Source organism: Brassica napus, chromosome A3 (assembly GCF_020379485.1).
Source record: "Brassica napus cultivar Da-Ae chromosome A3, Da-Ae, whole genome shotgun sequence".
NCBI classification, from domain to species: Eukaryota; Viridiplantae; Streptophyta; class Magnoliopsida; order Brassicales; family Brassicaceae; genus Brassica; species Brassica napus.
The window spans coordinates 18122302-18146312 of NC_063436.1; the positions used below are offsets into that span (position 1 = coordinate 18122302).

General features: G+C 32.1%; 4 protein-coding genes across 4 annotated transcripts; 3 read left to right on the forward strand and 1 right to left on the reverse strand.

The window, feature by feature from the left end:
* The first annotated feature begins 2557 nt into the window (after positions 1-2557).
* LOC106439438 (aquaporin TIP2-1-like) lies at positions 2558-4221 on the forward strand. Its single transcript, XM_013880880.3, has 3 exons — positions 2558-2868; positions 2962-3212; positions 3689-4221. Exons 1-3 carry the CDS (start codon positions 2742-2744, stop codon positions 4058-4060), a joined length of 750 nt encoding a protein of 249 aa, XP_013736334.2. The 5' UTR covers positions 2558-2741; the 3' UTR covers positions 4061-4221.
* LOC106444045 (CASP-like protein 3A1) lies at positions 3962-5427 on the reverse strand. The gene is made up of 2 exons (XM_013885579.3): positions 5081-5427; positions 3962-5007 (listed from the first exon to the last, which is right to left on the reverse strand). The coding sequence occupies exons 1-2, from the start codon at positions 5350-5352 to the stop codon at positions 4653-4655; spliced, it is 627 nt and encodes a 208-aa protein (XP_013741033.1). The 5' UTR covers positions 5353-5427; the 3' UTR covers positions 3962-4652.
* Positions 5428-11081: 5654 nt separating this feature from the next.
* On the forward strand, positions 11082-12112 carry BNAA03G34130D. Its single transcript, XM_013885580.3, has one exon. It carries the CDS (start codon positions 11275-11277, stop codon positions 11887-11889), a length of 615 nt encoding a protein of 204 aa, XP_013741034.1. The 5' UTR covers positions 11082-11274; the 3' UTR covers positions 11890-12112.
* An 8955-nt stretch (positions 12113-21067) lies between these two features.
* LOC106444047 (transcription factor MYBS3-like) lies at positions 21068-23124 on the forward strand. The gene is made up of 3 exons (XM_013885581.3): positions 21068-21574; positions 21875-22071; positions 22331-23124. The coding sequence occupies exons 1-3, from the start codon at positions 21232-21234 to the stop codon at positions 22727-22729; spliced, it is 939 nt and encodes a 312-aa protein (XP_013741035.1). The 5' UTR covers positions 21068-21231; the 3' UTR covers positions 22730-23124.
* The last annotated feature ends 887 nt before the right edge of the window (positions 23125-24011 follow it).

Below are 24011 nucleotides of genomic sequence, written 5' to 3' on the forward strand. Positions count from 1 at the left end.
TCGATGATTTAAATATTTTGTTATAAAACGATATGAACGATCATAGAACCGTATGATTATAAATTCTTATTTAATAAATAACTATATAAAATATACTATTCTTAGAAAAATAGGTTGGTCCATCTTGACTTATATTATATTTTTTATTAAACTAACTATCGAATTGATAAATAATCTACCAAAATTTTTTTTGCACTTTCCTTAAATAAAAGCTACGAAATTACCTAATATGATTAACGTATATATGAAAATTAATTATAATGAATAATAAATATTTGATAACAACTTTTGTATCTTAGTTCTTTTTTTAATTTTATATTATTAAAATATATTTAAAAATCACATTAAATATATAATAAAAACATTTTTAATTTTTCTTATATGTTATATTTTGAATTTTTCAAAACGTCTATAAATTATTAGAAATTTGAAGATCCCCACTCTGAAAATTTTGTGATCAATAGATTATTCTTTTTGTCATAATAAGTTACAAATGATCATAAAATTATATTAATATGAACTTTTATTTAATATTATAAGAAGATACACATTATTTTAAAACCATATGAGTAAAAAATATCATTTAATAATAAAACATATATATTTATATATATATATATATATATAGATTATACTATATACCATAAGATTACATAAATATTTTAATATTTAAACTTTCAATGAATTTTCAAAAACATTTATAAATTATAAACTTATTAACGATTTCACATTGAAAATTTTGTTATCGATGATTTAAATATTCAGTTATAAAATGATATGAATGATCATAAAACTGTATGATTATAAATTCTCATTTAATAAATGACTATATAAAATATACTATTCTTAGAAAAATAGGTTGGTCCATCTTGACTTACATTATATTTTTATTAAACTAACTATCGAATTGATAAATAATCTACCAAAATTTTTTTTGCACTTTCCTTTATTAGAAGCTACGAAATTACCTAATATGATTAACGTATATATGAAAATTAATTATTATGAATAATAAATATTTGATAACAATTTTGGTATCTTAGTTCTTTTTTTTTAATTTTATATTATTGAAAGATATTAAAAAATCACATTAAATATATAATAAAAACATTTATATTTTTTCTTATATGTTATATTTGAATTTTTCAAAACGTCTATATATTATTAGAAATTTGAATATTCCCACTCTGAAAATTTTGTGATCAATAGATTATTTTTTTGTTATAATAAGTTACAAATAATCATAAAATATAACGCATATGAATTTTTATTTAATAAATATTCAAACTAAATAATATATATATATATATATATAAACACTAATGATTTAAAGCAACAAGATTGGCTGATCAATTTAGTCGTCCAGTTGAAATCTTTCAAAAGTATGTGAAAGACTAAAGTCAAAGTAAATATGGATTTAGAATAGTAGTTATATTTTACTAACCAAATACCGAAAAAAACTGAACCGAACCGAAACCAACCCGATATCTGGATTGAACACCCGTAATCCAAATGAAGCCAAACTATTGTTTCATTCTCCAAAATATAATAAAAATAATAACTTAATCCCGCGCAAGGCGCGGGTCTTATCCTAGTTTACTTATATAACAAAAAGCGATATATAGCTCAAAGTTTATAAGGAAACTATCAATAATATTATAACGCCCCGACCGTCCACGGTTGATGGGTCATCACGTCCGCTCTCTCAATTTGTGGGCTCCATTCCATTTGACGGTCGGTATGTAAAATTTCTAAGGCTCGAAATCATTGTTTACTGACCCTACAATCATCATATGAACTTTTTCTGTGCTTTAACTTCACTTGCACGGTATCGCGAATCACTTTCCGATAGGTCACACATCATTTCACTATTCCAGTCTAAGCATGCTTAACTCTGAAATTTTAAACGGATATGTAACGGAAAAAGTAACTCAACTTTGATAACATAGGTAGCCAAATCAATTTTCTTAAACCTTTTCATATATCATAACTTGGATGTTACAAATATAATTTGTGTGTCCGAAGTATCAGATGATTCACATCATTTATAAATTTTTAAACTAGACAGAAATTTAAATCTAATAAGAATCTACATAACTTTAGGGAGAGTTGCTAACTGATTCAAAACCCCTTGGTCAATTTAGAAGAAAAAATCTTCGTAAATTTGAAATGTAGGAATTTGAAAAACAACCTTGATGGTATTTTGAAAATCAAAACACAAAATTGGTATTTTGAGAGTTTTCCTATATAGTTTTGTTTTAACTAATGAAACATTAATCAATAGAAATCATTATTTGAATAATATTCACTTTTTTTTGTCGTACTAGTGTTACCCTGTAATTTAGATGGTGAGAACTTCGTAACCACGACTAGATTACATATAGTAAAAGCATTACTATACCTACGTGTGTGGTATATATATATTATCTTGCTTTTCTCTAGAGTGTTCCGTTACATGTAAATTTCCTTATTTTAGTCCTTTTAGGCAACTTCCTAAATCCTAACACAGTTCACGAATAGCTATAGAGTAAAATGGAACCACACATGAAATCATTTAATAATTTGTGTCCAACCAACAAGAAAAATAAACTCCTAATTACTAAGGTTAGTTTAAAAATATTTTATGCATGGATACATGAGGAGACTCCTATATAAAAAGAGATTGGCATGCCAAAGACTATCATCTTCTTCATAAAGCAAAATAAAACTTTCATACACTTTTTCATTCCTCATCTAAAACAATGGCAGGAATTGCTTTTGGTTCTTTTGATGATTCTTTTAGCTTGGCTTCTCTAAAAGCATACCTCGCTGAGTTCATCTCCACTTTGCTCTTTGTTTTCGCTGGTGTTGGTTCCGCCATTGCCTACGGTTCGTAACTTATAAACATATCTAAATAGTCTTTCATAATCTGTAACAATGGGTCCATTATACTTAATGAATGTGTCATATTTATGTATATAGGGAAGCTGACGTCAGATGCGGCTCTTGATACGTCGGGGCTTGTTGCCATCGCTGTGTGTCATGGTTTCGCCCTCTTCGTGGCGGTTGCAATCGGAGCCAACATCTCCGGTGGCCATGTGAACCCAGCCGTCACTTTTGGACTTGCTCTCGGTGGTCAAATCACACTCATCACCGGAGTTTTCTACTGGATTGCTCAGCTTCTCGGCTCCACCGCCGCTTGCTTCCTTCTTAAGTTCGTCACCGGTGGATTGGTATGTCCTCATCATAACGTCCTTACTAATATAATAAATTTTGTTCTATTAATAGAACCTACATATACCAAAAATCATCTTTTCACTTACAAGGAAAGAAGAAATTAAATCAATTAAATCTCTATTGACTTTTAGCAAAATCAACCTTTCGGAAACAAAAAGTTATGTCATACTATAATATATAGCTTTGTTGGTCTACATTTTAAAAATCATAGTCTACGGTCTTGGAAGATAGATATTAATCAAATATAAACTAGGTTACAACATAAGAAGGGCATAAGATATATAGTAGTTTACGAGGTCAAAAAATTCATCTCCATGTTTTTTAATAGTTTTTGTTTGTTCATTTCTGTCTTTTATGTTAACTAGATACGAGACATAAGATTTGTTAAAGTTGAAGTTATATAATATTGTAAGTTTATGTCTAATTCAAATGAACTAATGAAACAAACGCCCTGAACTATTCTAAAACGCAGGCGGTTCCAACTCACAGCGTTGCGGCTGGACTAGGAGCGATAGAAGGAGTAGTGATGGAGATCATCATCACCTTCGCTTTGGTCTACACCGTCTACGCCACCGCCGCTGATCCCAAGAAAGGATCTCTTGGAACCATCGCTCCTCTCGCCATTGGTCTCATCGTCGGTGCCAACATCCTCGCTGCTGGTCCATTCTCCGGTGGATCCATGAACCCAGCACGTTCCTTTGGACCAGCTGTTGCAGCTGGAGACTTCTCTGGTCACTGGGTCTACTGGGTGGGACCACTCATCGGTGGTGGACTCGCTGGACTTATCTACGGAAATGTTTTCATGTCATCTTCCGAACATGTGCCTCTTGCATCTGACTTCTAAGCATATAAAATGCGATGATTCTTGATTTATATTTCTGTGTATGATTTCTTTGTCTCTCGATTGATATGTTGCTTTGTTTGGAGTTTGGTCCCGTTTCGTTGTAATTGTTTATCCAATCTGTATGAATATCATTTAATGGAAGGCTATTTGGTTACGTTTTATTTTTTTATCTAAATAGTTAGTTGTATGGTTAAATATCGATACTTAAAAAAAGAACGTGACACTTTTATGACATAGTAATAACAATACTTAATGAATCGTTTAACGTAGAAGTTTGGGGATCATCATTAAGCAGAGTCTTAGGAATATTCGATTCCATTCATGAGCCTTCCATATGAAAACTCTACATGTGTGTTCTGTTGTTCATTTGCTATATATACCAAGAGAGTGTGACTGTGTGTCGAAGTTACCAAGAAAGGTAATAAAGTTTTTCTTTGAAGCGTTTTTGTCGTTTATATAGGACTTAGTCAACAAAATTCAAAACGTTGGAACTGGAAGATTCACTGACATCAACCAAAAAACAAACAAAAATATCAAAAAGAAAACACTCGTAAAAACATCAGACGCTAAAGGGTAAAACAGTAATAATTCTCTAGCAGTCGCCTGAGAGACGGAGAACGTCGAGAATAGAAGAAGCGGCGAGGAGGAGAAACGCGAACAAGGCGAAGACGACGGAGATTGCGAGATGGTCACAGAAGAAACCAAGAGACTTGCAGAAATTTGGAAGAGGCATGTGTCTGATTCCTGTTCTGTTCATATTCGTCACTCCTAAAGCCGCTGATCCTCCACTCACCATCGCGCATCCCAGTATCTGATCTGCAACGAAACAAAACCATGCTTGTGTTCTTGTCGGAACAACATGTGTTTTTCTCATTAGTCTGGTCCCACTTAAAACAAGTTGCAGTAATGAGTAAATAACCGTCGCTGATGTAACCACCACTAGATATCTGTAACATTAACAACCAGTCAATTATATGTAATGTATTAAGTATTCATTTGCGATTATGAAAATTGGCTTACATGAGGGAATCTGAGAGAGACCAAACGGCGTGGAGCTGAAACTCGAAACCGTAGAGAGTTGTCATGCTAGTCTCACAGGCTGTCACCATTAACAACAAAGACACAGCTGATAGGGCCATGCACATGGCTCGTAGCACAACCATTGCCACGTCATTGCGTGTGCCTCCGTGACGGTTATCCTCGTCGTATGTTGTGGTGACCACATCGCGTATGTCAAGCTTCGTCTCTCCCACTGTTATAGAGTTTTTCTTCTGCTCTGTTGCTTTCGCCATGGCGTATCAGAATGATATACTAAAGCGAGCCAAAGACGGGTGTATATAAACACACAAGCTGGACATGTGGCTAGTTTCTACTGGAGGTTCAAAACAGTTCCCGTGAGTGAGGCTTCTCTCTTGTTTCATGTATATCAGTGTCTTCCAAGCATTCGTAGTGGTGGTCGTTCTGCACGAGGCATGGACCTTTGTCTGCTCAAACACAAACAAATATTTAAATGCTAAAAGAGATTTTTATAATCAGATGTTACCAAACTATAGCTTGCGTCGATACAAAGACAACTTCAAATTTTGAGCCACTAGGGAAATGCCAATTTGGAGAAGCTTAAAACACCGAACATCAAGTCAATGAACTTTGAGACCATCGAACTTTTATCATACCACACTTTTCAAACTGAGAAAATCTGAAAGCAGTTAGTTATTATGATCAGTTCTTAAGATAGAAGAAATGAGAGGCAGACACAAGATAAGGCACTTAATAACACTACCTCTATACCAGTTATCATCCATGTAAAAAGTCAGAATTCACAATGCCCCAAAAGTAAAATCACGATCAAAGACTAATTAAGCCATATCTGAGCAATGATTAGCATATTCTAAGTACTTGGTTCACCTATAATTACATAACACACATGAAGGTTGACAGACAAAAAGCCTAAACAACAGTGCTATAGGATCGAAGACATTGGGTGATACCCATTGTGGAGTCCTTAGGATTAGATTAGTAATTTTTTTTTTTTTTTGAATAGTTAAGGACTCTTGTGAAAAATGTATGTACAATGATGATCCCAAAATTAGAATCCTTAGGAATTAAAAAATGGTTTTTTAGTGAAATAAGTTTTTCATATATTAGATGAATAAATACCATAAATTAACATAAAATACAATAATTAAACATAAAATACATTAATTAAACATAAAAATACAACAATTAAAGATAAAAACAATTATTTAACATAAATATAGAAAAATTCCTAATCTTCATCACCAAATTTATTCCAAATATTTTGAATTAAATCATTTTTCAATCGTTCATGCGTTTACCTATCACGTAGATCATTCCGCGTGGGAAATATATTATTCATATTAGTTGGCATCTCGGTTTCCACCTGTGAACATCTGGGGACGTCTCCTTCTTCAAATTCAGATATATCAATAGGAAAGTATCCATCCCGTTCATCTTCGACAATCATATTGTGGAGTATGATACATGCTCTCATAATCTTCCCTATCTTTGCTCTATCCAATGTTTTTACCGGGTTTCTCACAATCGCAAATCGAGCTTGCAATACTCCAAAAGCCCGCTCCACATCTTTTCGGGTTGCTTCTTGAACTTTAGCAAATAACTCTTGTTGAGGAGTTTGAGGGAGGGTGATAGATTGGATAAATGTTGATCATTTTGGATATATACCGTCTGTGAGGTAGTACCCCAACTTATACATGTGTCCGTTGACCATGTACTTTACCCTCGGAGCTCGACCTTCTAAAAGGTCATCAAAAACAGGAGACCGATCGAGGACATTGATATCATTTAACGTACCTGGAGGACCAAAAAAAGCGTGCCATATCCAAAGATCTTGTGAAGCAACAGCCTCTAAGACAATTGTCGGTTTTCCTGATCCACGTGTGTACTGTCCTTTCCAAGCGGTTGGGCAATTTTTCCACTCCCAGTGCATACAGTCAATGCTCCCGACCATCCCAGGAAACCCTCGTTTCTCCCCAATATCGAGTAGTCGTTGTAGATCCTCGGGGGTGGGTCGTCGTAGATACTCTTCTCCAAATAATTGTATTATTCCGTCAGTGAAATTATGTAAACACGAAAGTGCAGTGGACTCACCAAGTCGGAGATATTCGTCAACCGCATCAGCCGCAGAACCATAAGCAAGCATACGAATAGCTGCCGTACATTTTTGTAATGGAGAAAGACCGAACCTCCCGGTTGCATCTCTTCTTTGCTGAAAGAATGGAAACCACTCTGATAGGCCATGGACAATACGCAAGAATAATTCCTTATTCATGCGGAAACGGCGTCTGAATAAATGTGCCGGAAATGTACAATCTTCGCTGAAGTAGTCATTCCATAAGCGGACGTGTCCTCCTTCGCGGTTTCGTTCGACATAAGCACGTCTACTTTGCGGTATGGATTGGGCCTCCACTATATTGTTGAAAGTATCTTCAAAGATTTCATCGAAAACTTCGTCCAATCTCTCTTCGAATTCATCCGATGAAGATGATGACATTTCTAGATATCCTGTTTCATAAATAATTTAATTGTACAAGTTTTTAATCTATTAGTTAAAATTATGTAACAGATTCACATTTCCGTTTTATCAATCTTACTCCAAATTAGTTAAAATCTATATGTATTTATATTAATTTGACCAGAAAATATAATAGAACATGTCTAAAATATTTATGTAATAGAGTAATTATAAGTTACTGACTCGCATGTCCAAATAAGTTAATAGAGTAACATTCTGTAATAGAGTAATAGAGTAATGATTAACCTCACATATTTGAGCAAAATCTATATAGTTGTTATGATTAACTTCACATATTTATGATTAACTACACATATTTTTGACTCGCAATAATGACAGAGAAGCTGATGAGAAGTTAGCTAAAACATTAAACAAAGACTGCTGATGAAAGAGAACATAAAGAGAAGTTACCTATAACTTCTTCGATTACAACAACTTGAAATTGAGGCCGAGTTTGTAGCAACAAGATTACAGCAAGAAGATTACACCTTTAATAGATAGGAAAGAAGTTTGATAGAGAGAAACGCAAACAGAGAGGGTTACTTATACTACTACTACTTAAACATAAACCCGTGACTCGCAATACAACAACACACTTCGAGATTCCAAACGCACCCGTGACTTGGTTCACATGTCCTGCTGCTGTACCTGAAACATGAGAAAAGACAAGTGTTAGTAACTACTATAAGTAACTAGTCAAAGTAACTACTCAAAGTAACTAATCAAAGTAACTACTCAAAGTAACTAGTCAAAGTAACTGCTCAAACTAACTACTCAATCCAAGTAGAGACGACATATAACTATACAATGCAACTACATACGCACATTAATACCTTACTAGCTTCATAACAGCTCATTCATCAGTTTCAGTTTGAGTGATTCTTCCACCTCAGAGAGTGGATCTTTTTTTCCAAATAAACGTTCTAGGATTTTTTGTTTTGAGAGTTTTTCTTTCATTTGCAAGATCGACTGGAGCTGTGACATCTCTTCTTCCTTGCCACTCTTCGTAGTAGTTTGGCAGATAGAAAGCAAACTAGCATTTACCACCACTACAAAGCAAACAAGCATTTACCACCAGTAGAAAGCAAACAAGCATTTACCACCACTCTTATCAGCATAATAAGTTCTATAGTAGCTACACTTAAAGCTAACAAGTACGATTCTATCAAATCGAAGGAGTTAGGAAGTATCATTAAACCATGAAGAAAGAGGTTATTTTTAATTTACTGAATATATCTAAACTATAATAAGTATAGTACCTTTGAAGCCCAACTCGAGTTCAGACACTGACGTTTAAATCCTCTGAGGCTCTTCTTTGAAAGACACAAGCCAAGAGATAAGACTTTCATTAAAATTTGAATTTTAAATCAAAGAAATGATCAAAATATTGGTCATGAAACTTACCTCCACATTACGATGACCAGTATTAGCAAGAGCACTAGACAAACTCCCTTTGCAAACCGATATTTAGCCGCTGCTGTCTTCTTACTTAGCACACGTAAGATCTTCTCTAGCTTAGCCATCTTCTGGTCACTCTCAAAGAATTGATCCTTCAGCATCCTAAGTTGTATTTGCGTTTCACGGAGCTCTTCTTGCATCGCCACATCCCACCATTTCCAGATGTGGCACTCTCCATCGTCGACGTTGTTGTAGGAGAAGTACCTCCTGTATGGATTTTTTGGAGTGTACGACGTTTTAACTACAGGCTCACTACCGCAATAGAATGTCATTGGGATCCCTTCATCGGCCTCAGGTGCAGCTGCGTACTGATACTCCTGTGAAATTGTGAAGTTATTACTCTCAACTTCATTGGCGTAGAGTTCACCTTTTGCTACAATTAAAGAGGTGATGTCTAACTCCTCTGACGAAGAAGAAGGCTGACTGTAGCTATAGTCTTGGCCCATGGTTCGTTCACCTGCAGAAAATATGGTAAGAGAAACTATGTTAGCGAATAAGAAAAAAAAATATTAAAAACAAAACGCAACAACAGAGACTAATGAGGGATCTAGTTAAGTAGTTTTCGAACTAAGCAGAAAATAAGATAAGCTCAAAACAATACAAGTAACCTATCTATACATGGAAGCTAAACAATACAAAGAAAACAAATAGATGACAAAATCTTCCCTGAAAACAATTGGTGTTTTGAAACCCAAAACGAATTGAAACCCAAACTACAAACAAAATGATCCCCAATTGAACATAAACGAATTCAAAACAAATTCCAAAATTGAAACTTTTAGAAACCCTAAATCGAAGAAATCCCCAATTCGATTCGACGGAAATAAGAACCAAAGAGGGTCACGAGAACAACAACGAAGCTAACCTATGCTTAAATCTAACGCAGAGAAACGGGATTTGCCTTTGAAGATAACGGAAGCCGACGATCGACGACGGAGAGAAATCGCCTCTTCACTTGAGCTCTGAATTTTTTTTTCTCGGGTTCAAACACGAATGATTTTTTTTTTCACCTAAACGGAACACAAAAGTATCCAAGGCCCAACCATCTCATGACACGTGTACACGAAGGACTCAATCCTTGGATCCCTTATTAACGGATTGATCCGTACAGGTCCGTCTAAAAACAAGCCCATTTCACAATATTTTAATTCAAATATCCTAAGGACTTCGTCTATGGACTCATGACGGACTCCCGTTGCAGCCGCTCTAAGGCACACTTGATAAGACTACCAATATTATGCATGTATATCTTTTAAATTATCCAATTTTCTCTTAAAAATATTTATGATTCTTTAAATTTCCGATTTGGCTCTGGCTAAAGATTTATTATATAAAGATGTTGACAATATCAAATGAGTTGGAGACGGAAGAGGATCTCTAGATTCATTGTGCAGGTATACAATACATATATATATACACACGTAACACACCCAATCATGTTTCTCGATAACCCTAAGTCATCTTTATTAAGATTACTCTTGTGACAGGTATATACCTAAAATAAAACTTTGCTAATTTCACTTACTGGTTAAGGAATAAGGGGTAAGTGCAGAGATTTGCAAAAAGTGGGGTTGTTGAATTTTCTTTTCTTTTAAACTTGGGCTTCTTTTTCTATTACTTTTTTCTTTGGCTTAACTTTGTGGTACAAATTATACTAGTGGTAACTATCTGGTGAAGGATTTAAACTTTTAAGACAAACTAGAAAGGAAGTATAAAGACAAAAGGTTTACCCACAGTGGATGTTTTATACAATTTCTTCAGATAAGTAAATACTTTTGTGATAAAAAAAATGCAGTTGTGAAGTGTATATACTATACCATCATATACTAGAAGGCCAAGTCATTAAAGACACCCACTAGTTTATTTTTGTATGTATTTCAATTTATTAATTTTATATAGAAAAACATGACCTAATATCCACATAAGTGTTTCAAAAAAAAAAAAATCCACATATAGATGGGCTGTAATACATAGTGCAATCTAAAGTACAACAAAAGTTGATTAAAAATCCAAAATCTCTTTTTCTTTTCCATTAACAACAACATAATTAAAATTGTTTGTGTAATGTTCCACGTTTAAGTACTTTGTAGAAAAGTCTTTCTCCCTTTCCCCTCTATAAATCCACACACACTGATCCTTAGTCCATAAGCAAATATCAAAGCCAAAGAAAAACAATAATCCCATTCTCTGACTAATTCAAGAGATGGAGAAGAACGTACCATTAAGCAAGAAGCTATGGAACATCGTACGTTTTGTCATGTACATGTTACACAAAGGCATCTCCAAGCAAAAGCTCCTCGCCGACTTTAACGCCACTCTCAAACGCGGCAAGAAACTCATGTTCCACAACCGCCGCCGCGTCCCAGCCACCGCCCCATCACAGCCGCGTAAAGAGTACGAGTTTAGCTGCAGCGACACTCCAAACTACTCATTCCCCTTTAGCATGGCCGCCTTCAAGAAGAAGAGTCACAACATTAGTCTCTTCGCGTGTGGCAACGCGCCACCGACCATGGACGACGATACCTCTGCCTCCAGAGCCGTACTGGAGCTTCTCAACGGCCTCGGAGGACAAGAACGTGGCAGTAACACGCCGGCATTGTCCGTCGAGGCTTTGACGGCGTTGTCTCCTTACTTGCCCGCATTTGGACGGAGTTCTCCGTCAGTGAGACCTTTACGTGTGACGGACTCACCGTTCCCAATAGGGGAAGATGGTGACGTGGCTAACGGACACGTGGACAAAGCGGCGGATGAGTTTATAAAGAAGTTTTACAAGAACTTGAATCAGCAAAAGAAGATGATTGAGTTCTCACCTTATTAATAAGTGTTTTTCTCTAAATACTTTATCTCTATTTTCTGAGTTAGTTCGAAGTTCGTATAATATTTTTGGAGGGAGTGTGTATAATATTTTTGGAGGGAGTGTGGGGGATTAGATTATCAGAATAAACAGTCAATGGGTGACGACTATACAGAATGGTGCGTTCTCTATATTAACTTGGAAAATGTAATGGATTTTTAAGAGACTACTTAATTTCTTGAAATAATTGAAATAATGAGTTTAGATTCTGAATGAAACGCATTCATATGAACATGCACCCATATGTTCTCTGATGCTAAACATTGGATACTTTTGAAGCAGCAGTAGCATTTATAAATTAAAACATGTTTTAAGCACTGTTTTTAAACCTATACCTAGGTGTGGGCATATTAACCGAAACCCGAACCCGAACCGATCCGAAAAACTCAAACCGAAGTTTTAAAAAAACCCGAACGACCAGTTCGGATACCCGTACCCGATTGGTTATATCCGATACCCGAACCAATTACCCGAAGTACCTGAATAAATAAATATATATATATATATAATATATTATTATTAACTTTAAACTTACATCTTCCATTTCCATTCATCTTCTCGTCTTCTCCTTCTTCAACATATATGTTCAGTACATACTCAAACTCATTTTATGACTGATAATATGTATGTATCACTATACTTTGTGATTTTGATTTATGTTTGATTACAAGTAGGATTTGCGATTTGTTTTCTCTTTGCTTTTTACACAGACATGAGCTCAAACATTCATAATTATCCAGGTTTGATTTCTGTTTAATTTTAATCTCTTTGATTTTGATTTATGAATAGATGGATTCTTTACCATTTTATATTCAAGATAATACAAATAGAAATTACATGAAGAAAAAGAATACATGCGCGTGTTCCTAAAAGTAATAACAAATCAGAAAGATGATCATATATCTTATATTAAGTTGTTCGATCTTTTAACTTCAACAGTATTGTTTGTAGTTTCATAGGGTCAAATCAAGGATACATAGAATTTTTATTATTATTTGTTACACAGTTCGGTTATATCCAAAATAACCCGAACCTTAAAAACCTGAACCCGATCCAAAGTATAAAATAACCTGAACGGATTATGTACCTCTCTATCCGAAAACCCGACAAATACGAAGCATCCGACCCGAACCCGAATGCCCATGCCTACTATACCGATACCAAATGGTCGGACCGGGTTAAAACTATGAACCACATTCGGGTCATGCGGATAAAAACTGAATTGGTACCATAAAATTAATTTTGTTAATTATTTTTATGTTTTAAACTATTATAAGTAGAGAAAAAGACTAGAATAGCACTAAACCAAGTTTTTGTTCACAAAGTAGCACTCAAGGCTCAAAGTCACAAAAATAGGTTTCATTAAAGAGGTAAATATACACTTATACCCTTTGGGTTAATTAATCAAAACCTTAGGGTTTAGAGTTAAGGGGTGGGGTTTTGGAATTAGGGTTTAAAATTTTATAAAAAATAAATACTAAAATAAAAAATAAAAATTTTAAAAACAGTTTCAAAAAATATTTTTTAATTATAAAAAAAAATTTGAAAAAAAAAATAAAAAAAAAGTTTCAAAAAAAAAAAATTCAAAAAAATTTATAAAAATTTCGAATCTGAAAACATGTAATCTGAAACTATAAAAAAAATTTCTTTTTTTCTTTAATTTTTAATTTTTTTATTTTTTTATTTTTTATTTTTTATTTTTATTTTATTTATTTTTATTTTATTTATTTTTATTTGTTTATTTAATTTTAAACCAAGGGTATTAGAGATATTTTACCCTTTAATGAATGTCATTTTTGTGACTTTCTCCTTCTAGTGCTATTTTTGAGACATAAACTTCAAAAGGTGCTATTATTGACAATTGCCCTTATAAGTATTACAAATAATTTAAAAAAAAAATTATATTCAATATTTTATTTTTTTATGATTCACAATGATAAATAGTTAAATCAAAATCTTGATTTTATATTTGAAGTCAAAATATTAGTTTTATATTTTATTTTCATTTAGTTTGTACTTAAATTTTATTTCACAGTTATTTCTATTGAAAACTTTGATAACTAAACTTAATTATGTCTATAAAATTTACCAAAGATAACTAACTAAGATATCCATCAGTTCAATTTTTGATTCTTAATTTCTTTTTTTTTTTGGTTATTCAAATCACTTGGAAGGCATTGATCGTTAACATTTTGCAATAAATATTACTAAAATTTTACATATTTAACCTATAAAAATTGTGGTTAATTATAAAAAACATTAGAGGTGTGAGCTAGTGCTCCCTCGAAAATGTGGTGTTAACGGAAAGAAGAAATGCTCCAGAGAAGTGCTCAATAAATTACCACTATCTTTTTTTGTTTAGGACATCTCCAACCATAACACCAAATTCGGTGTTGAAATTACACCAAATTTGATGTTTTGGTATTAATTTTTTTTTATCATCTCTAATCATGACATCAAATTTTAAATCAAAAATAATAGTATATATTATTTGAAATTTTCAATTTTAATAATTTTAATAATTTTATTATTTGAAATTGATAAATAATTTTATTATTTGAAATTGATAAATAATTTTTATCACACTTATATATTATGTTTGTCAATTATTTAATTATATGTTTATAAATTTTATTTACATTTATATTTTTTCTTTAACAATATTATACATCATATGTGTTTATTTTATATATAATATTATATTAAAAATTACAAACTATTAATTATGAAAGCACATAAAATATTATATATTTCTTTTAATAAAATTTGTATTAGTTAGTAATACAAGTTTAACTATATTATAAAATAAAAAATAAGAATGTTATTTTATTGTTTGGTGAATTTAATAGTATTACATAAAGTTTTAATTATTTACTATTAAATCTAACATTACAATAATGTAATATTATTAATTTTTCATTACTGATTAAATATTATTTGAATAAAAATTATAGTCGATATTTTAAAAGAAAAATACATGATATGATAAAGTAAATGATAATAATAATTTAGTGATTTGTTATTTAAAATTTTATAAAAGTTGTATGATATTTTATTTTTACAATATAAAGAAAATGATAATAAGTGATTTCTTATTGAAAATAAAATAAAATTATTTTAACTATGTAAAAATAATTTATAAATATAAATAATGCAATACATTATGTTTAATTATAAATTTGAACTGACTGATAATAATAATTGAACTATATCATTAAATGAAGCATAATAAAATATAAATATTTAATATTTGGTGTTGATGAATAGTATTATATCAAATTTAGTGTAATACTATTTAGTCTACTCCAAATTTGGTGGAATAATATCGTTTTTGGTGTCTTATTAAAAATAAAATCATACTAAATTTAATGTTTTGGTGTCTCATGCATAAGAGTTGGCCTTATGTAAGGACGTGAACTGGGAACCCAAACCTCGAAGGAAGAACATGAATATTAATGTGAAAGACGTGTAACTTTTTTTTTTTTTGCTAACCGAGTATCCTGATCGCACCGAAGTGGTCTAGACTAGAGACCGAAGTGAACATGAACGCTGCCAGGGCGTCACTATGTGGCTTACCGTGTAACGGTCTTTGGTTTCGGATGCTATAGCCCATATGTAAATTCCGCAGTGGCCAAGACGTATAACTTAACCCAGTGAATGTTCTCTCCAATCTTAGAAGTTTTTAGAAACTTTAGCCATCAACAAGAAAATTTGTAACAAATAAGAAACAAATTATATTCGAGTATTCGGCGTTCGGTGTTGACAGAGAGATAAATAACGGTGCTGATCTAATGTGTTTTTCCTTCAATTATATTACTTTTTCTTGTAGCAGAATCAATATAACTAGGACTTAAAAGTAAAAGGTTGAAGTGTTTTATCATTTCTTAGGGATCATCTATTGACTATTTTAAATTTTCTAATGATTACTGTAAACTATCATCCTTACTTGCATTTTTCTACTCAATCTGTTTCAAAATAGTTGATGTTTTAGTTAAATACACAAGAATTAAGATATTCATCTTTTATCTAAAAAGTAATATTAAAAATATAATATAAAATAAATTCAACTAATCATCAAAAAAATTATAAAACATCATTGGTCATACAATTTTCAATAAAACTAAAATTAATATAAAAGATCAAAACATCATGTATATATTTTGAAACATTAAAAGTTTTTTAAAATATCATTTATTTTGAAACGGAGTGAGTATTATATATTGTTCCACGAAGAGTAATAAACTCAATGTTTGATTTGTGTGGTCACACGCTACCAACCCTCGAAAAGGACATCCCCGCCCGCCTCCAGAGTCGTGCTGAAACTGTATGACGGCATCAGCTCTGATGGTCAATTGACGTCATTGTCTCTTTAATTAGTTGCGTATTGTTTTTATAAAAGGCTTTTAAATTCAAATGCATAGTTAAAATTTAATTTCTTAAATAGTAAAAACATAGTCTACAATGATATATATGATCATCCATGTAACCAGAAAAAAACTTCTATAAAAAATGAACAAGAAAAATAAAAGATCGTGTGTACGTCGTAAAGCCGTACAGGCATAAAGGGCCAATGCCAAGACATGCAAGCTGTATGGCTCCTTCCTAAAAGCAAAAGAAAGGAGGAAGTAACCTTTCTCACTTTTATCAAACTTTTTCTTTAACTTTCCTCTTCGACTTTTTATGTTTAATATTCAACACAGAGATATGAAAGTCTCTTCTTTGTGTTTCACGAGTTTGAACTTTTAGTCGCAGAACAACAAAATCTGCCACTATAACATAAAAGCTATGAGTCAAATAAAAACTTCTTGTTTTTTTTTTGTTTCTTTAAGAAACAAAAAAAATTTGAAAAGCAAGTTTCGCCATGTTATTATCTTATTTATAGGGGTTAGGCATGTTATTTCCCTTAGTTGATACGTAAAAGTTGACGTCATTTTATTTTAGGTTTGTATGATAAAATATAAAATGACGTTATTTTAAATTATTAAAAAGTTTGATTTTACTGCACAAAAACGAAAATTGATGTTAATTATCTCGTGTAATCATATATACTACTTGATAAAACGGGTTTGACAGAAAGTTGAATGTTTGGATTTTCGAAATTTTGTGTTGAGTATGTCTCGTAAACCCTTATACCAGAAGTTCTCATGTAAAAAAAAACATCAAATAAAATTTGAATTGTGTGATCTGATGAAACATGACGGAGACAACAAGACTAACATCGCTTGATTTGCTTAAAATTAAAAATTAACGCGCAATAATTTGTTTAGCATTTCTCGAAGAGCATCTAAATAGTATAAGGTTTTGTGAAGTAAAGTGCCCTTTTAGGTTTGATTTAGTAGAAGATATGTAAAGTGTAAAGACTTGCTTCAAGTGACTTGTGTGCTTTAATATATAAGGGCGTCTTTTGATTATTATTTTGTATTCATAATGAGCAAGGAATTATTCTTTTAGTTTCAAAACAAAACTTGTTGTTTTCCAAGTACAAATATACAATGATCATCTATACTATACTAAAAGGGGATATAACCTCTTTTTAAAGTGTCCACGTAGGCATAAAAAATCGTCCAATCAGATAGTCCGAAGTTGCCACGTCATCTCATTCATTTTTTCGTAAAAAAAAATGCAAAGGAAAGGATCGAACCCGGGTTAATATGACATAAATATAGGACAGACACCACTAAGCCATTGAAACTTTCTTGGATACATATACAAGAATAACTAAATATGTAATCACAAACTCTTATGTACATTTACAATAATATGGATTCAACTTTCAAGACTCCGATACTTTGTTTTGTACAAAAAAATAAGTAAGTGAGTAAGCTAATATATTATTTGAAAGTGTGAGAACATTGACAAATATGAAAAACATAGATTTTTGTTTTCGTGACAAAGTTAGGAATTTTGTAAAAGAAAGTTTAACATATAAATTTTCGTGACAAATATGAAAAAGCATAGATTTTTGTACAATTTTGACAAAACAACTCAAAACACAGTTCTCTAATGTTTTAATAAAATATTATTTAAGGGTGCAATAATTAAATATATCAATTCAATAAATTTTGTAATTTATAGACAAAACAATAACACAACAAATTTTGAAACATTTGTTTAACCTATCGATTTCTTTTCATGAGAATCAAACTAAACAAGATAAAAAAATAATTATATTTATTTAATTACCATTTTATTCAATTTTGAATAATTTCAAATTGTAATAATGTATCTTTTTGAAGTTACAAAAAAAATAATGTTATTTCTTTATTACACTAGCATTATATATAGATTCCATATACACAAATAAATATAATATAACAACATAAGCTTGCTTTCCCCGATTCATATGAAAACTTTTTAAGTTATCCACCAAAGCAAATTAATTAAATCAATCAAATTGTTAGAATACAACAAATTAATATATAATTTTATTTTAAATTAAATTATTTAAAAAGTGTATTTTCATTAAAAACAAAATAATAAATAAGTAAAACTGATTTGATGGTAATTTTTATGACATATATATATTATGTAAAAGAAATATAAGCTTAATATGGAAAAAATCTTAAATACAAAAAACTCTAAAATTAACAAAAAAAACTAATAAAAATTAAACTATGATATCAATGGAAAGCTTCTTAGACAAGATTAATAAAATATTTAAGCAATAATTAGACAAATTTGATTTTTTTTTTCAGCCAAAAGTTTATTATTAATTAGCATCAGTTATTTCAAGATGTTTAAGAAATGATGAACTTAAATGATATATGAACTATGAATAATAGTACTTTGTAAAGCTGACTTAGATAACACATCTGCACATCATTTCCAGTCCTTTTTGATGCCTAAATTCAATTTTTTCAGAGTAGTTATTCCACAAAGAGATCGTATGAGATATTGTTTTGATATTCAGATTTGTTTCTTGACTATTAAGAAGATTGATAACTGTAAAAATATCTCATTCGAATATTATATGTCTATAACCGAATCCTCAACATGAGACAACTTTGTTTAAAAAGTAAATAATTTCATTTTTCTTATATTAAATAATAAATATATATTATTTACTGATAATAAAAATAAAGTTATTCATCTATCACAAATATCTATGCAAATATGTGAATCAAGTACAACAATCAAACAACATAATGATTTCCACAAAGAAAATTTAAAAAATATATTTATGTTAGATAGTCTTATTTTATATTTTTTAAATAATGTAATACAATATTATACATTATTTTTTTAGAATTGAGAAATACATATATATCATTTAGACAAATTAAGCGATAATTAGACAAAATTGATTTTTTTTGCCAGCTAAAAGTTTATTATTAATTAGCATCAGTTATTTCAAGATGTTTAAGAAATGATAGACAAAAAAATAGGATGGACATAAATGATATATGAACTATGAATAGTATTTTGTAAAGCTGACTTAGATAAAACATCTGCACATCTATTTTCAGTCCTTTTTTATTTCTAAATTGAATTTCTTCAGAGCAGTTATTCCACAAAGAGATCGTATGACATATTGTTTTGATATTCAGATTTGTTTCTTAACTGTTAAGAAGATTAATAACTGTAAAAATGTCTCTTTCGAATATGATATGTCTATAACCGAGTCCCCAACATGAGAAAAGTAAATAAATTTATTTTTCTTATATTATATAATAAATATATATTATTTACTGATAATTAAAATATAGTTATTCATCTATCACAAATAACTATGCAAATATGTGAATCAAGTACAAAAATCAAACAACATAATGATTTCCATAAAGAAAATTTTAAAAATATATTTATGTTATGTAGTCTTATTTTATATTCTTTAAATAATGTAATACAATATTATACATTATTTTTTTAGAATAGAGAAATACATATAATATCTTATCCGCGCGTAGCGCGGTTAAAAAATCTAGTTGTGTTTAACATTTAAAGATAAACCGATATTAATAACCTTTCTTTTCTTTTCTTGACATCTAATAACAGTTCTATTTTAAAGAACATTTTATCAAATCTATTTTACAAATTACGAATTCAAATACGAGAAATTATCACATACAAAAGAAAATATAACACAAACAATGCATCTCCTTTTCTTTCAGTGGAAACTTTAGCTTTTATATTATTAGATGTCCCGCATCGTTAATGATGTTGTTCTTTAGACAATATATATGTGTGTGGGTAATCTTCTACTCTTGAAATAGTTTTTGGCTGTGAGTTAGATTCATCACTAATATATATATATCATGTTACGTTTTGTTATATTATAGTATGTATGGTCATAATTAAGATAAAGATATACATTTAACACAAAAAGGATTTGTATACACTTGATTGTATGGTTTATGTTGCATCCCGCTTGTGAGACTCGCTAAGTTTCTATCTTGTTTTGGGCCTCAAACTCTTGTTCTTGGCCAGTTTAATTTGTTTAAAGGTTCAAAGAGAACTTAGAAGATTTCTTCCAAAGCACATTTCTTTCTTATATATTTCTTTAATCTACACACTTAGGAAATAAATCCTTTAAGCTCTTAAAACGAACAAGCAAGTAGCTTTCTCCCAGGTATATGATGGAAGATCCGACGATATAATGGTACATTGAGAGTCATTACAAGTGCGACCCAAATTTTATGGGCTCAATTGCTACTGTGTTAGTGGGCTTCAATATCTTTTTCGCATCATGTTTGCCTTCGGCCTAATGTTCAAACTCGTTTATTTTTTTTCTTATTGACTAAATTTTTTTTTTTTAATTCGTGAACACAAATGGAGAATTATGATAAGGATAATAATCTATTATTAAAGTTTGCTCGAATCTCCTCAAATCACATTTTGTACCAACTAAAGAAACTAAATATCTATGATAATATATACAAATCATTTACTTCGGTCTAGACCACTTGATCCATCTCATGATATCAAAAACGGGTTACTTCTTAAGTGTGGATAGATCGCTTCACAAGTGGATCAAAAGAAAATGCATTGTTTATTTCGTTATACGTTAAATAATATTATCCTCAAAATCTTAAATCAATCATTTGATTATCTTTGGTTATGAGAACCAGTGAACTTGTCGGTAACATTGCGACTAAAAAAACTTATCTTAAACAAAGAGGAGTATGTATTAAATAGTTTGTTGTTGTCATAAACGAAAATTTCCGGTAAAGATAATATAAAATAAAAGCTTATAAATAGTAAATTTTCAAATACGAATTCAAACGTACGTTCCACCACAATTCTCTCTGGTCTTTCAAATATCTCAAAATACCCAAAACAAAAGTTCCTCATCTCTGTTTTGTGTGGATGACTCGTCGGTGTTCGCATTGTAGCAACAATGGACACAACTCTCGCACGTGTCCGACGCGTGGGAGTGGCACGTGCGGTGGACTCGGAGGATCGTCTTCCTCCGCCGTGAAGCTATTCGGCGTGAGGTTAACGGATGGGTCAATTGTTAAGAAGAGTGCGAGTATGGGTAACCTCTCTGCATTGGCCGTGTCTCCGTCGTTTCCTTTAGCGATGGGCAATCACAGCGACTCGCCGTTATCGGATCACGCGCGGTACTCGAATCAAGATAACGAAGGGTACTTATCCGATGATCCAGCTCGTGGTTTCGGGCCTATCCACCGTCGTGTGGAGAGGAAGAGAGGTATCGTTTTACTACTGAAATTGATTGTGTCGTACCACCGGTTTAGTGAAGTTGTTTGTGGGAAAGCATCATCTCATTTGAACTTGAGTCCATGGTTATGTGTGAGCGTTAATGGCGTGGAATTTGATATTGGTTTACTGCTGAAATTGATTGGGTCATACCACCGGTTTAGTGAAGTTGTTTGTGGGAAAGCATCATCTCATTTTGTGTACCATGTTGTTGAGCATGGAGTCTATGGTTATGTGTGCTTAAGCGTTATTGAATGTGATGTAATTTGACATGTTTAAGTGGGGTTTACAGGTGTTCCTTGGACCGAGGAGGAGCACAGACTATTCTTAGTGGGTCTTCGGAAGCTAGGTAAAGGAGATTGGCGTGGTATATCAAGAAACTATGTAATGTCAAGAACTCCTACGCAAGTGGCTAGCCATGCTCAAAAGTATTTCATCCGCCATGCTTGTTCCAGCCGCAGGAAAAGACGTTCTAGCTTATTTGACATGGTTAGTTAGCATCATCTCTTAGTGATAAAGGGCCGGGCCTGAGATCTATGGGCATGAAACAATTACGGTATAAAAGCTGGATCATGATCCATGCATATATATGTTGTAGATAGTTTGGGACCGGAAGACCTATATATATATATATATATTAAACATTTAAAACTTGGGAGCTAAGACGAATGTTTTATCCGGCTGGAAAAGAGCGATGGAAATGCTTGGTAACTTGTATTGACTATCTCCTCTGTTCTGCTTTCTTTAGGTAACGGATTCATTACCAACACAGGAAGACACTTCCTCTCCAAGCAAGGAGCTCAAAAACAAAACCTACCTTCCTTCACTAGAGCTCTCACTCAATAATACTACAGAATCTGAAGTGGTCACAACCACGGCGCCACCACAGGGGGAACTTGAGGAAGCCATAGAACCATCAAACGGTCTTTCAACAATGCTAGTACCAAGCGGTTACTTTCCTCCTTGTTTCCCAGTCACTTGCACGATTTGGCTCCCTGCGAGTTCCACTTCACTTCAAGGAACAGAGCATTCCTTGGAAGCTGAGACTTCTTCTCAGCAGCACCATGTCCTAAAACCAAAACCTGGATTTGCTAAAGAACGTGTGAACATGGACAAGATGGCCGGTATGTCTCAGGTTAGCATATGAATGACTACAAGACATGAAAACGAGACTTCCAACTCTCCATGCCCGCTATCTCTAAGGCTTATAGGAGAGCCCTCAAGGCCATCTGCGTTTTACTCAAATGGCTCGGTTAATAGTTCGGATTTGAGTAAAGGCAACAGTGCGATTCAGGCCATCTGAAAATTCTTGTTGGTTCTAGGAGGAAACAAACCAAGACATAAGCCATTAGAGTTCAGCGTACTTACAAAGGAAGAACATATCAAACTGTAACATTAGAGTTACCATTCACCAAATAGTCACACAGCATCACGTCATACTTGCATAAGATAACCGCACGTTATAATACTCCTCTTTTTAATGTCTCTTCATGTTTATTTATTTATTTAGAGATTCGACAATAAAAAATGTTACAAATCAAATATTAAATGTTTTCCGTACAACTAGTTCTACTGTTGAATGTTCTAGTCGAACATTAAAATGGATATAAGAGAAATAGAATTAAGAAAATAAAAGAGAAGAGTATTGGTTCTTTGGTGTGGAGCTGCTTTCAATAATGGCAAAGCCAAAAATCAAATCAAGAATGAATAGGAGATAGAAAGAGAATCAATGCTGCTTGAGAATAATTTCACACAAAAAAAAAGTCGAATTTAATTTGTAAATGATTGCAATTCTGCCCCCAATAATATTCCAAACAAGTCACTCTCTAATACTAAAATAGTAAATTTGTGCCAACATTTCTCTAAATATGTATTCACACCTTTTAACTATGTTCCTTTCTTGTGCTTCAATGTACCGCCTCTATCGTTTCTCGAACGACCAGTAAGTACATAGTTTATATTCGTTTTCCCTTTTTAATAAGTTGATGTTCTGAATAGATCCAACCTATAGTAATCACGGGTGTGTCGTCAATTATATATGTAGAAGCGTTTGATGCTGCACGAGCACATGCCACTACAGTCATATGCTGTGCAAACCCTTATGTCTAGGCCTGAGATTTCAGATATTCGGATCGGGTTCGGATAAGATCTATTCGGGTTCGGATATTTCGGATAAATGAATTATTTACCCAATAGGTATTTGGTAGATTTTGGTTTGGGTTTCGGGTCGGATACCACTGGTTCCGGATCGGCCTCGGGTACCCATTTATTATGTAAATCATAAACATATTTACTAAATAAAATAATCTACATGTAAATTGTCAACGCGGATTACATACTCTACTTTTAGTGTGGACAACGCGGGTTCGAATACCTAAAATGTCAATTTTATAAAAAAAATTAATATCGAAATACTATATATATTTACA

What these genes read in the sequence shown, in the direction of transcription:
- LOC106439438 (XM_013880880.3), top strand. Translation starts at nt 2,742, where the DNA reads ATGGCAGGAATTGCTTTTGGTTCTTTTGATGATTCTTTTAGCTTGGCT. An exon ending in TGGTTCCGCCATTGCCTACG is followed by an intron (nt 2,869 to 2,961) that starts GTTCGTAACTTA and finishes TTATGTATATAG; the next exon opens with GGAAGCTGACGTCAGATGCG. An exon ending in AGTTCGTCACCGGTGGATTG is followed by an intron (nt 3,213 to 3,688) that starts GTATGTCCTCAT and finishes TCTAAAACGCAG; the next exon opens with GCGGTTCCAACTCACAGCGT.
- LOC106444045 (XM_013885579.3), bottom strand. Translation starts at nt 5,352, where the DNA reads ATGGCGAAAGCAACAGAGCAGAAGAAAAACTCTATAACAGTGGGAGAG. An exon ending in TCTCTCTCAGATTCCCTCAT is followed by an intron (nt 5,008 to 5,080) that starts GTAAGCCAATTT and finishes TTAATGTTACAG; the next exon opens with ATATCTAGTGGTGGTTACAT.
- BNAA03G34130D (XM_013885580.3), top strand. Translation starts at nt 11,275, where the DNA reads ATGGAGAAGAACGTACCATTAAGCAAGAAGCTATGGAACATCGTACGT.
- LOC106444047 (XM_013885581.3), top strand. Translation starts at nt 21,232, where the DNA reads ATGACTCGTCGGTGTTCGCATTGTAGCAACAATGGACACAACTCTCGC. An exon ending in TCGTGTGGAGAGGAAGAGAG is followed by an intron (nt 21,575 to 21,874) that starts GTATCGTTTTAC and finishes TGGGGTTTACAG; the next exon opens with GTGTTCCTTGGACCGAGGAG. An exon ending in GTTCTAGCTTATTTGACATG is followed by an intron (nt 22,072 to 22,330) that starts GTTAGTTAGCAT and finishes TGCTTTCTTTAG; the next exon opens with GTAACGGATTCATTACCAAC.